Source organism: Cyprinus carpio, chromosome A22 (genome assembly GCF_018340385.1).
Source record: "Cyprinus carpio isolate SPL01 chromosome A22, ASM1834038v1, whole genome shotgun sequence".
NCBI lineage: Eukaryota > Metazoa > Chordata > Actinopteri > Cypriniformes > Cyprinidae > Cyprinus > Cyprinus carpio.
In genome coordinates this window covers 16,422,300-16,435,026 of record NC_056593.1, presented here as the reverse complement: position 1 = coordinate 16,435,026, position 12,727 = coordinate 16,422,300, and the positions used below count along the sequence as shown (strand labels likewise).

The following is a 12,727-nucleotide window of genomic DNA, read 5'->3' as shown; positions in this document are numbered from 1 at the left end:
AATGAAGTCAACGTCTGTCTGTCCAACAGAGCGCCAAGATGCTACAATATTTATGACAGGAATGATTATGAGAAACTGTTTTGGCACTTTTTTAGATTGTGCAACAAAGCTACATTGATGAAGACTTTGAAGCTTTCAAAGTGTCAAAACGTATTTTATAAAAACACCACTTTGAGTCTGGATCACAAGGAATTTGACAACTAGAAGAAGTGCAAGCCGCATCTTCATCTTTTTGGGTATGTTTTAGAGGCTGGTGGGCATATTGTGTAACTGCTAATATCAAACTGAAAGAAAATTCATTCATGTAGGCAGATAAAGGTGTCAATTAAACTATAGTCAAGCTAAAAAGTAGTTAGATACACTGAAGCTGATAACAAAAAGTAGCTAACCACAATGAATGTACTTAAAGGGATACTCAACCCCAAAATGAAAATTTTGTCATTAATCTCTTACCCCCATGTCGTTCCAAACCCATAAAAGCTTTGTTCGTCTTACGAACACAATATAAGATATTTTGGATGAAAACCAGGAGGCCTGTGACTGTCCCATAGACTGCCAAGTAAATAAAAGGTATGAAAGTCGTCTTCAGAATACTCCATCTGCCATCAGACGTGCAATCTGGGTTATATGAAGCGACAGGAACACTTTTTGTAAGTGAAAACTAAAATAACAACTTTATTCAACTGTCAATGAGATTTGAAAGAAAACAGCGCATCCTTGTGGCGCGTATGATATATCATCTGCACCAAAAATGCGCATCCTTCTGGCGTGTATGATAGCTTAAGATTTTAAAGAAAACACGGGATCCTTGTGAGCACAGATGATACTGTTGACATAAGGAGCATAACGTTGATAATAGAGACCACAGTCGTTATTTTTGTTTTTTCTTTCTTCACTTACAAAAGTGTTTCCCGTCACTTCATATAACCCAGATTGCATATCTGATGGCAGATGGAGTATTCTGATGATGCTTTTTCATACCTTTTATGGACCTTAACACTGTAATTTATTTGGCAGTCTATGGGACAGTCACAAGGCCTCCCGGTTTTTTCATCCAAATTATCTTAAATTGTGTTCCAAAGACGAACAGAGCTTTTACGGGTTTGGAACGACATGGGGGTAAGTGATTAATGACAAAAATTTTCATTTTGGGCTGGAGTATCCCTTTAAGAGGATTTGATGATCACTTTAAAGGAGCTATGAAGTTCAGTAGATTAGAACTGAATAAATCTGCATTAGTCGACCTTATCAGCAGCTCTGCACTTACATGGAATAATGATACAAAAGAAGCCATTTCTTATGAAAACATATGGTTAAAGTCAAAATTCAAATCAATAAGTGTGGCACAACTCCAACACTGCCCACATCTCAACAAACAACCAACATGCCTACAGTGAAGTAAAATACAGGTAAATATTGCACAAGAACCTGATTTTAATCAGGCTTTGGAGAATGGGTTTTATAATTTTTATGGGAATTTAATAATAATAATAAAAAATACATTTAATTTAACAAACATCCCTTGGAACATAAGTGTTCAAGGTTGAATAAGACATTTGAAATATTTTGCAAGCCACTGGTTAAGCCACTGCACTGTAAAATGACTCAGAATGACATAAATTGACATAAAAAAAAAATATCATTTTATATTAAAGTCAACACACAAGATTGCTGGAAACGATCCATGACACATGAATAGGGTTCATTTCAGAGCTACGATATTTTTTTTTTTTAATATCACTTCCGAGATCTTATCTCTGTATATAAAGGCGCTGAACTCTAGATTTAAAGGCACTGATCTTCTTGTACTGCAGTGCAAGAGACAAATAAGGCCAGAGAGTAGCTGCAAGAACCAGACTGAAAACGTTCTTTTCAAAGCCTCAAACCTCAAAACCAAAAGAAATCAAAAGTGATTAAAAAGAACTGCTACGCAACATTCCAAACGAAAAAGGACATTCGTTTTCAAGCTTCTCAAGCTGCATTTTCATAGAGTCCATGCAGCTTTGTGACATTTTATTCAAGAATGAAAGGAGAGATGACAGGAGGCTTCTTTTACTAGCAGGATCCTGTAATCCTGTCTACAGTGTGACGTCTCGTACTTCCAGCGGCTCACACTTATCGCTCAAGCTGTGAGTGGAGGAAAAAACCCACTTTTTATTCATTAATTATATCCAAATTTAGGCAAGTAATCTATAAAATTAAAATAGGAGTGGAATAAACATGGCATGCTAAGCAAATTTAGGCAAGTAATCTATAAAATAGGGGTGCACGATAAATATCGGCCGATGATTAATGCGCATCTCGTCAGTAAAGCCGGTTCTCTAATAAGCGGTAAATTCCATCAGGTGCGTGATTTCACATAGAGCAGCTGTTACTACACAGAGCCGTTGTTCACAGACAAGCTGCGCAAACCCACGTTCATTATAAGCTTGGATTTGCGCAGCTTGTCAGTTAACAACGGCTCTGTGTAGTAACAGCTGCTCTATGTGAAATCACGCACCTGAAAAAACAATTTACCGCTTATTAGAGAACCGGCTTTACTGACGAGAGTATGCGCATTAATCATCGCCGAAATTTATCTAAATACACAATAAATAAAATAAAAATATTAAAATAATAAAAATAACATTTAAACACAACCAACTAACACAATATCACAAATAAACATATGAATAAATAATAGTTATATTTATAGTCATATTTATTCAGCGTGTTTAGGTCTCTCAATTTATAGAGCAGCGTTAGAGTTTCTGAAGTCAACATGAATAAATGACTTACATTTTATACACACCATTTTAATCTCTCCACAAACAAATTGTTTGGGCGAAAACATAAACCTTTCAAGACAATACTAAGGATGCTTCCGTAAACACCACAAGAATTTATTGGTGAGTGACTTACATTTTATACAGAGTATTATTTTCACTCCACTGCCGAAAATATTTTCCAAACAAAGTCACAACACATCCATTGCGTGTCTCAATGGTAATGGCATTCCTGAATGAATCAATGTTGTCCCTGTTAAAAAAACAGCATTCGGTGTTTCCCGAAACCATAGTTTAAACGAACATTCGCAAACAGTGTCGTAAATTTACGTGGTAGGAACTACAGCTCTCGACCTGTGGTTAGTAGCATAGTTTCTTGTTAGCAAACATATGGACTTAAATTATGTGTGCATGTGCAGAAATCCCTGAGGGAACCCTGGACCATAGTTCAAACGAGCATTCGCAAACAGCGTCGTTCAGGTGCCATGTTCAATAAAAGCAGAATCTCAGAGATCTCGAATCAATTCAGGTGCCATGTTCAACAAATGAAAAAACCAAAAGATATCAAATCAATTAAATATCAGAAACTACAACAACAACACAAATAACTAACGTCATTAAAAATAGATGAACTAATGTGGTTCAAATGACGGAGATGCGACCGGGTTCAGTATACACCCGTAACCTCCCATATATCTCACACAACAACCCACCCCACCACGTTTTGTTATTTCTGAGCGACGTCTTTGTACAGGAAATGCACCCCAGCTCAGGACCAGCTTAAACCAGCTCAAACCAGCTGCCATGCTTCAAAACATACCTAACCAGCATATGATGGTTTTTTCAACAGGGGTTAAACAGTTGAGTGAACAGTCATAAACAGATAAAACAAAACTCATATAAAGTCACATATGTTTAAATCCTGAATGAATCAGTGTTTTGAACAAATCGATTAAGTAAATGATTCAGTGAATCACTCCTAAACACTTGTTTAAAACCACCTGAATGAATCGGCTAAATAAACAGTGACATCTAAACATGAAGTGCTTGGCACCACCTATTGGCCACCTGTAGGTTACCTTGCAGAAACAGTGACATCTAAACATGAAGAAGTTATAGCCTACTTCAAAATTTTACATTTAATTCAACATGTTACAGCCTAATAGCCATTTATTTGTAAATAATTGTGAATTTTACAAGCAATTTCTGAGTGACATTTGTTCATACACTATTTTCTTTTTGTGGCAATATATATATATATATATATATGTATATATATATATATATTCATATATATATATATATATATATGGTAGGCTGTGGCATTTAAACAATGCTCAGTTGGTACTAAGGGGCCCAAAGTGTGCCAAGAAATTATCCCCCACACCATTACACCACCACCACTAGCCTGAACTGCTTTCATGCTCTTTACGCCAAATTCTGACTCTACCATCTGAATGTCGCAGCAGAAATCGAGACTCATCAGACCAGGCAACGTTTTTCCAATCTTCTATTGTCCAATTTTGGTGAGCCTGTGTGAACTGTAGCCTTTGTTTCCTGTTCTTAGCTGACAGGAGCGGCACCCAGTGTACTCTTCTGATGCTCTAGCCCATCTGCTTCAGGGTTCGACCTTGTTGTGTGTTCAGAGATGGTATTCTGCATACCTTGGTTGTAACGAGTGGTTAGTTGAGTTACTGTTGCCTTTCTATCATCTCTAACCCAGTCTCCCCATTCTCCTCTGACCTCTGACATCAACAAGGCATTTTCGTCCACACAACTGCCGCTCACTGGATATTTTCTCTTTTTCGGACCATTCTCTCTAAACCCTAGAGATGGTTGTGCGTGAAATGATGTGTTGTGTTTATATTAATAATCAATGACTAACTCTACATTTTTATATATTTGTGATTTATAGATGCCCTACAAACCAAAAAGAAAAAAGTCTAAAAGAAAAAAGTTAATTGATTTTAAGTTCTTTAAGTTTCATGGACAGGCAACATGAAAAGTGCAGGGGAATAGAAGAATAATTCTGAATGCTATGAATATTCAAAAGTGACAATTAAATACAACGAGCATTCCATTATCACAATTCTGCGGGTTTCATCTAGCAGCTGATGCGTTCACTTTCTAAAATAAGGAACTCAAGGCCACAAATATACAAAATAATGGTTAAAATAAGTTAATCAAAGCTACAGAGAAAAGAAGAGTGAAAAAAAAGTACTGTGACCTAATTTCACTCGACAAGCTGGATATGACTGGTTAGGACTGAATGAAGTCAAGTATTTGCAAATGAAGCTGTATTCACGTTTGGTAAGAGATGACACATTCTTAACATTTATCTACCATTTTTGGCTCCATTTTTGGCACAACGGCATCTGAGGTGGCACAATTCATGAGGCTTTTTTCACCAAGAGATCTCACTAACCTCTCAAACTGTGCTAAAATTCCTAAGTCTGGAATTAAACACCTCAGATTTCCATATAAACACAAATATTTCTTATTCATGTTCTATTGTAGCTTCTCCAAGACATGCATTTCAGGAGAAAGTCCTGAGTTGAAGATGATATTTCAGTAACTGGGAGTTCAAAGTCTCCAGAGGTATGAAAGAGCAACCTCCGAACAATAAAAAAACATCTTGCCTCATCTTAAACCTGATCAAAACCTTCCTACCTGTGAAATAAATCAAATATAATATAATATAATATTATAATACACAGCTGTATAAAACAGGATTACTTATTTCCTGCAGCTCCAAATTGCAGCTAGCATTCATCATATTCTATATTTTCTGTGAAATCAAAATATTGTTCTGATTTCTTCCCACAAGTCTTTCAGACGCCTTCGCCGTTCCCATGATGCATCAGAATCCTGCAGGTTTTTTGTTTGGTTGATTTTCTTCTTTGCAGAATGTGGATGTTCTGTGATATGGAAATGGTGATATGTCTGAGAAGGTGAGGCGACAGAAAGAATGTTGTCTTTTCTCAATGCGTAGACTCACAAAATAGTTAGGATACAGTGTTGGGTGGATTATATTAATATATATTGAGTTTTTGAGGCTTCTGGGGGGCAGGGGGGGTGCATATGGTCATCCACTACTAGGGAACAAAGCCACACTGACACAAATTTGAAAACTTCAAAGGTCAGAAGACAACACTGGATTCGTGTCATATGAGCCTCTGGCTTCTCAAGAGTCCCTGGTCTCATATTGTTTTCTTTGCTGCATGAATTCACAAGATCATTGACCTGAAGAACTACTGTAGTAAAATGTACAACTGAGACAGTGAACAAAAGGAACACAAATCCTCTGCAGTGCAAGAAAACATTGTTTGCCTTTAGAACACTGGAATAATCTTTTAATAATAATATTTGTAATAATAATAGTTAACTAATATAAAATGTTTGAATGCTTTGTTGTAACATGAAAATACATTATGTAAGTACCATACATCATCAAGCATAAAATACTGTGTGTGTGTGTGTGTGTGTGTGTGTGTCTTTACAGATCATTGAACTGGAGATTTCTGAGAACATATTTTCTATTAAGATAAACTAATAAAATGTTAATAAAATGATAGCCATAGTCATTGGCTGGAATGAAGTGTCAAGTAGTGTTGCTTTCGTCAATGAAAATTATGACTAAATATCGTCGTCAACGAACCTCTATCATGTGACGAAAACGAGACGAGACGCAGCGTAAATGCTGGTCATGTGACAATGACTATAATTAAATGTATAATGCAATATCGTTGGCAGGCTTTGTGTTTACATCAATGATGTGTGGTGCAGAGATGGTGGAGTTTATGATTATTAAGTGCCGGCCGTTCTATCTATTGAGGGAATATACAGCCATACAGTCTGGAACGCTGTTGCTTAGCCATGTTTCCGTGAACATAAAAACACAACAGTCTCTTACAGTGTAGTAATCAGATGTAGTCCAGTTTATTGTCCAAAGAGCGTACGTTAGCCAGTACGATGGTGGGGATAGCTGGCTTGTGTGGGTTAGCCATTAGCCTAGCCCAGATACCGCCATGCTTACCCCTCTTCTGCTTCCTCTCACGCCGCTTGTGGCGCCTCCGCCGCGGGCGAGACGCAGCAGTGGGGGTCGGTGAGGTTGAAGGCCTCCGGAGCAAACAGCTCTTCAGCGTGCGTGGAGTTTAACTCTAAAAAAGTGGTTCTGCCGACATCGAGCAGAAACTCACGACTGTATGCACGCTGAAAGAAGGTAGACGCGATGAAGATGTACAAAAACACTGCGACTCACAAGACAAAAAACATGAAAACACCGTTCTGACGGGAGTGAGAGAAGCCGCTGTGTGTGGACGCGCCGCCATCTTGAGGAAAAAAAATGTGTGATACTGCCAAAGCGTTTTTATCTCCAGTTTTCTCTATATGAAATATTAAAGTAACGAGTAAAAACTGTGCAGGCTAAAAAATTTGAACCAGACGCTCCTCAAAGTCAACTGAAAAGAGAAGCGCCATCATGGTGCTGTGAACGTTTTAGTTACAGTCAACAGTATAATAACTTGAATCAATATAAATGTCAAGTTAGTAACATTAACTTACAGTCGGGCTTAATGGATCAACAAGCGGCTTAAGGTATCAGCAAGCATAAAAAAATAAAATAAATGTAAATCCAAAAATCACAGAACACAAAGCAGAATGAAGGCTTTTTTTGTGAGTCTCTCTCTCCCTCTTACGGCTTTCCTTCTGTAAGGTTAGAGAACAGTTCACAGGTGCACTCGGTGTGTGTTCAGAGAGATGGAGTATATTTAGCACCCAGCAATCGAGCTGGAGCCGATCGTTCTTTCTTTCTTGTCACACTGACTTCATCCAAGTTACAAGAAACTGAGTCACTTCAGCTGCCATATTTAGACTTCACTTTGCTGTAACACAATCTATTTTAACAGTCTGAGCCGATCGGCACATTGACTGGCACGTTGGAGGAAACTTTACAGCTATAGCGCAGAATGCCAACAACATAATCGCCATTGAATCAAAGCAGGCCTGACTGGAAACTTGTATACAAGGCATTAAAATGTGTTCCAGTTTGAGGCGTAATTCCCATCGGAATAATTCACTGCTATTTCAGGACACTGTGAACTCTGGAACAGACACAGTGTCACATTCAGCAACAATATAATAGTGATACCAAATAATACAGTTCTGCTTGTAATTACAGAGTGTCACAGGGCACGAGACAGCCTCCGCTGTGTGTAAAAGTGAGATGCCTCATTAAAGACGCAGGGCATCTCGCGAATGCATCTAAGAGTATATTCTGCCAGGTTTTAAATAATATATCACATGTAAAGCAATGTAATCTTCCTGGGGTGAATGGAAGATGAAATATTTAAAAACTGCTTGAGATGTAACATATCTGATGTTGTCTGAAGGAACGCAAGAGAGATTGCATCATCTGAAGCACTTGTAGTTCTTGGAATTGAGTTGGAATATGTAACGAGAGTTAAAAACAAAAACTATACAAACAACTTATTTTTAATGGCAGTTAGGCCTATAATAGACTGCGCCTTATACACAAAAGCACAGAAGCCTATTTCTACCACAGAATAACAAAATACAAAGGTAGCTGCAACTTTTTATTTCACAATTCAGGCTTTGAAAAAAAATCAGAATTGCAAGATAAAAAGTTTATTTCTCACAATTCTGAGTTTATAGCAATTCTGACTCTTTTTCTCGCAATTCAGTTTAAATCTTGCAATTCTTACTTTTTCATGCAATTCTGAGATTACATCTTGCAATTCTACTTTCTTCCCATTCTCACTTTATATTTTGCAATTCTGAGTTTACAGTATATCTCACAATTTTATTTTATTTTCATGGAATTTTGAGTTTACATCTCATAATTCTACTTTCTCGCTATTCTGAGTTTATATCTCGTAATTCTGAGTTTATCTCTCACAATTCTGACTTTTTTCTTGTATTTAAGTTTACATCTCACAATTCTATCTCGCAATTCTGACTTTTTTCTTGTATTTAAGTTTACATCTCACAATTCTATCTCGCAATTCTGACTTTTTTCTTGTAATTAAGTTTACATCTCGCAATTCTATCTCGCAATTCTGACTTTTTTCTCACAATTCTAAATTGATATCTTATTTTACATCTGATCAATTCTGAGTTTACATCTGTTTATATCTAGTAATTCCGAGTTTACATCCTGTAATTCTTGCAATTCTGACTTTTTTCATGTAATTTTACACCTTATAATTCTACTTTATCACAGTTGTGAGTTGACATTTCATAATTAGAAGTTTATATCTCGTAATTCTGATTTTATATCTCAATTCTGACTTTTTTTCAATTCTGAGTTTTCTGAGTTTACATCACACAACTCTGTTCATATCTCAATTTTTTGTGGGTGAATTATTTGCTGTTACCTTATTTTGATTCAATAACCCTAATATATAACTTTTGTATAATTTTGAAATAGTTTAAATTAATAGGGTGCTAATACTACACAGACAGATTATGCAAATTAACTCACTGTTAGTGAATTCCGCATAGATTTATTTGCAAAGCTTCGGCAGTGCAAGTTAAAGGGATTGTTTACCTAAAAATGAAATTTCCACCATCATTTGACCACTCTCATGTCGTTCTAAACCTTTCTGACTTTCTTTCTTCTGTGTAGCACAAATAATGTTTTTGCTGTTTTTGTCTGTGTAATAAAAGTCAACAGTGATTGGACCCCATTAAGTTTCATTGTATGCACAAAGAAAAAAATACTTTTCAAAATATATATGCTTATGTTCTACAGAAAAAGAAAAGTAAGTCATACAGGTTTTGGAACAACATGAGTATATGATGGAATTTTCATTTTTTGGTGGAATATACTTTTAACCAGATGTTAAAAATTTTATGTAAAAAACACAACAGCAACTGGAGAGTTGGTACAATCATGTCTAGGAACTGAAACCGAAACCCTCATGAAAAAAGATTCAAGGAAACAATCACTTGTCCGATCCATTCCTAACACAAAATAAACCATACAATCTTAAGTATCTACAAACTTCCTGTAGATAATAAAGAGTGAGCCCTCTTGTTAAAACAGCCATTATTCAAGCGAGTCACCAAAAAAATCAAGTTGAGAATTATGAACACGCCTCATTCGGTGAAGCTTCACTGATATCTGAAAAAACAATACAACAATAAAAACACAACAAACCAAAACAAAAAAATCAAGTTGAGAATTATGAACACGCCTCATGGCAACATCCATTTCATCAAATATTTAAAAGCCTAATTCAAAATCAATTCTTCAAGAAAAATATAAGGAACGAGAAACCACGTCCTCCACATTAAGTTCAAGAGTTTCACCATTAATTCAATCACTCTTCCCTTCAGAGGAAACAAGATAATAATTGAAGCCAGACTGAAAGAAGAGATAGTGTTTTTTTTCTTCTTCTTCTTCTCCTCAGTGTATGTGGCGAACACCACAGGTCAAAGTTAATATCAAACCCACAAAGCAGTAATGAAAAAAGGATTAGAGTGGGAGGAGGGGGAGACGGAGCGAGAGACAGAGCGAGAGAGAAAGTTTGCCAGGGGTGGTCTTACCGCTGATGCAAAGGCTGAGAGAGCACAGACTCTCCTCGCAGGTCTCCGGGCTCTCTGCCTCCCAATGAGACCCTCTTTCCCTTTTCCTGGGGGACATCTGTCTTACGATGTTTAAAACCCGGTTCACTCTATCCATCCTTCCCTTAGCTCTGCGTGACCGAATGTCCCACGATTCCACCCCAATCTGTCACATTAGACACGGAGAGTCTTCTGAACGAGCGCGTTGAGGAGACACTCTGGCAGCTAGAATGCTAAATTTACGTCTGTTTTCGTTAGATTTTTTTTTTTTTTCTTGCTTCTTTGCAACAATCCAAGTAACTGGAACAGAGGGGGAAATAAATAGAAATATATCCCAGTTTGCCTCTCTCTCACACTGTGAAGCTTTATCCCACTGCATCCACAGCACAACTAGCAGTGAGTTGATCTTTTTTTACCTCCCTCCCTCTATCCAGCTTGCTCTCTCTGACTCGCTCACTCTAGCTTTCATCTTTTTCACGAGGGTCCTCTATAATCAGCTAATAATACCTCGTTAGAACTGGGAGAAATTGGGGAGGGTTAACCTTAGGATAGAGGACGGACTGACAGCTGTGAAGTGACCACACAGAAAAGAAGAACCACCTTGATGATTTGAAGAGATCTAATTGGACTTTTGGTATATTTTAGACTGTCTGTTAGCTTTTATGCTATCTGTGTTAAGAGTAGATGAAAAATACACAGATGAGTTACTATTTCAAAGTGCGCATTGAAAGAGCACTTTCCCATGAGGCCATGAGAGGGAAGATGTGAATAGCAGTGCTGCAACTAAAGCAACTCACACCATAGGTCACATGAAAAAGCTAATATTGCAAATGTATTATGTCTAGATGTCATTCATACTATACAGAATGCATTTTTACATTTTTGCAAAGTTGTGGTCATCAAATGTAGTAATGCCTACAGTGATTTATACGATGTCAGATGCACCTAAACTCCACCCCAAACTTCTTGTTTTATCAGGAAACTCAATCAAGGAATTCCATTAAGGTTTATCAAACAGACAAAAACTTTCTGGATTAATGACATCCATGTCTCCTATTGTTTGGCCAAATAGGAAGTCCCTTCTTCAAACTCATGCCATTGGGTGTGAAATAACTGCCCACAAAATTACGTTGCTAATCACCTACAAATGCAATGATTTTGGCAGCTGCCCTAACAAAGAAATGTATGTTGATGTTGCCCGAGAAGGCGTTAATCTCCTCGTAATTCCCTTTAAGGCATTATGGGAAAATCTTCTCTCAAGAAAATGCCACATCACGAGTCTCTACACAGCTGTTTGCTTTGCATCCCTCCCACACTGTAGAAGAAGGGAAGGGGAATGCTGAGGAGAGTAGCAGAGAGAAGAAAGCTCTTTAAATAAGTATTAACATCATTATGTTCTCCAGAGGCCATGGAAACACCCACAGGACATTGCGCTAATCCGACAAAGTGGCTGCACATGTACGTGAAGAGTTTATTACCTACTCTCCTTCAAAGATAAAACATAGCGGGGAACTGAAATCAAATCAGTCAGGAAATTTCCATCCTGTTGAGTAGCTGAAAACCAAATAGATGCTTATAAAATGGATTAACTCGAGGTTGATATGTCGTTATCCACTTGATTCGGAATTATGATTATCAAAGGTAATCAAAAAATATCTTCTGAGACCCATTCGGGCTACAAAAGCTATCGAAATGTGTAAGGAATACTTAGCCTTACACCTGGTCTTCCAACCCAATTTCGTGAGAAAACTTAACTATTTTCTAAAGTGCTAATTGCTTATGAATTTGTATGATGTAATCCGTATGGAAACGTACCATTTAAAATGTAAAGAAATGTAAAATTTTGTCACCATTTACTCACCCTCAAGTTGTTTCAAACCTGTATAAGTTTCTTTCTTCTGTTGAACACAGAAGAAGATATGTTGAAGAATGCTGGTAAACTAACAGTTGCCACTGACTTCTGTAGTATGGAAAAATACTATATAAGTTAATGGCTACCAGCAACTGTTTGGTAACAGTTTATACATAGAAAAAGGAATCTTACTAAAACTTGTTGATGTCTGTTCATACAGTTTATCAGTGTGAGAGTTTGAATGACCTTGGGAAGACACTTGAACTTTCTGAAGATATAAAGTACTACATTAATAAGGATTATTACTTCCATTAGACCACCCTAACAAGCACATCCAAAGTGTACTCTGTAGGTGTCCTATCACATGATTACCTGAAAGAAAAAACACACCAAATTATATATTGTAGAGGTTTCTATCATACATTTTGTTACCTTCTCTGCCTTACATAAAATAGTTAAATCTTTTTTTAGAACTGTTAGCTTAGACTCAAGTTTTTGATAAATTATTCACAAAGACGAATTT

At 36.9% G+C, this 12,727-nt stretch overlaps 1 protein-coding gene across 1 annotated transcript in view; it reads right to left on the bottom strand.

Annotated features, from left to right (window-relative positions):
* Positions 1–10,768, bottom strand: part of LOC109060020 (glutamate receptor-interacting protein 2-like) — a 119,962-nt gene extending 109,194 nt beyond the window's left edge. The window contains exon 1 of the mRNA XM_042712477.1: positions 10,335–10,768. Within this exon, the coding sequence (XP_042568411.1) occupies positions 10,335–10,470 (136 nt within the window). The 5' untranslated portion in view covers positions 10,471–10,768. The remainder of the gene's footprint in view (positions 1–10,334) is intronic.
* Positions 10,769–12,727: the final 1,959 nt, after the last annotated feature.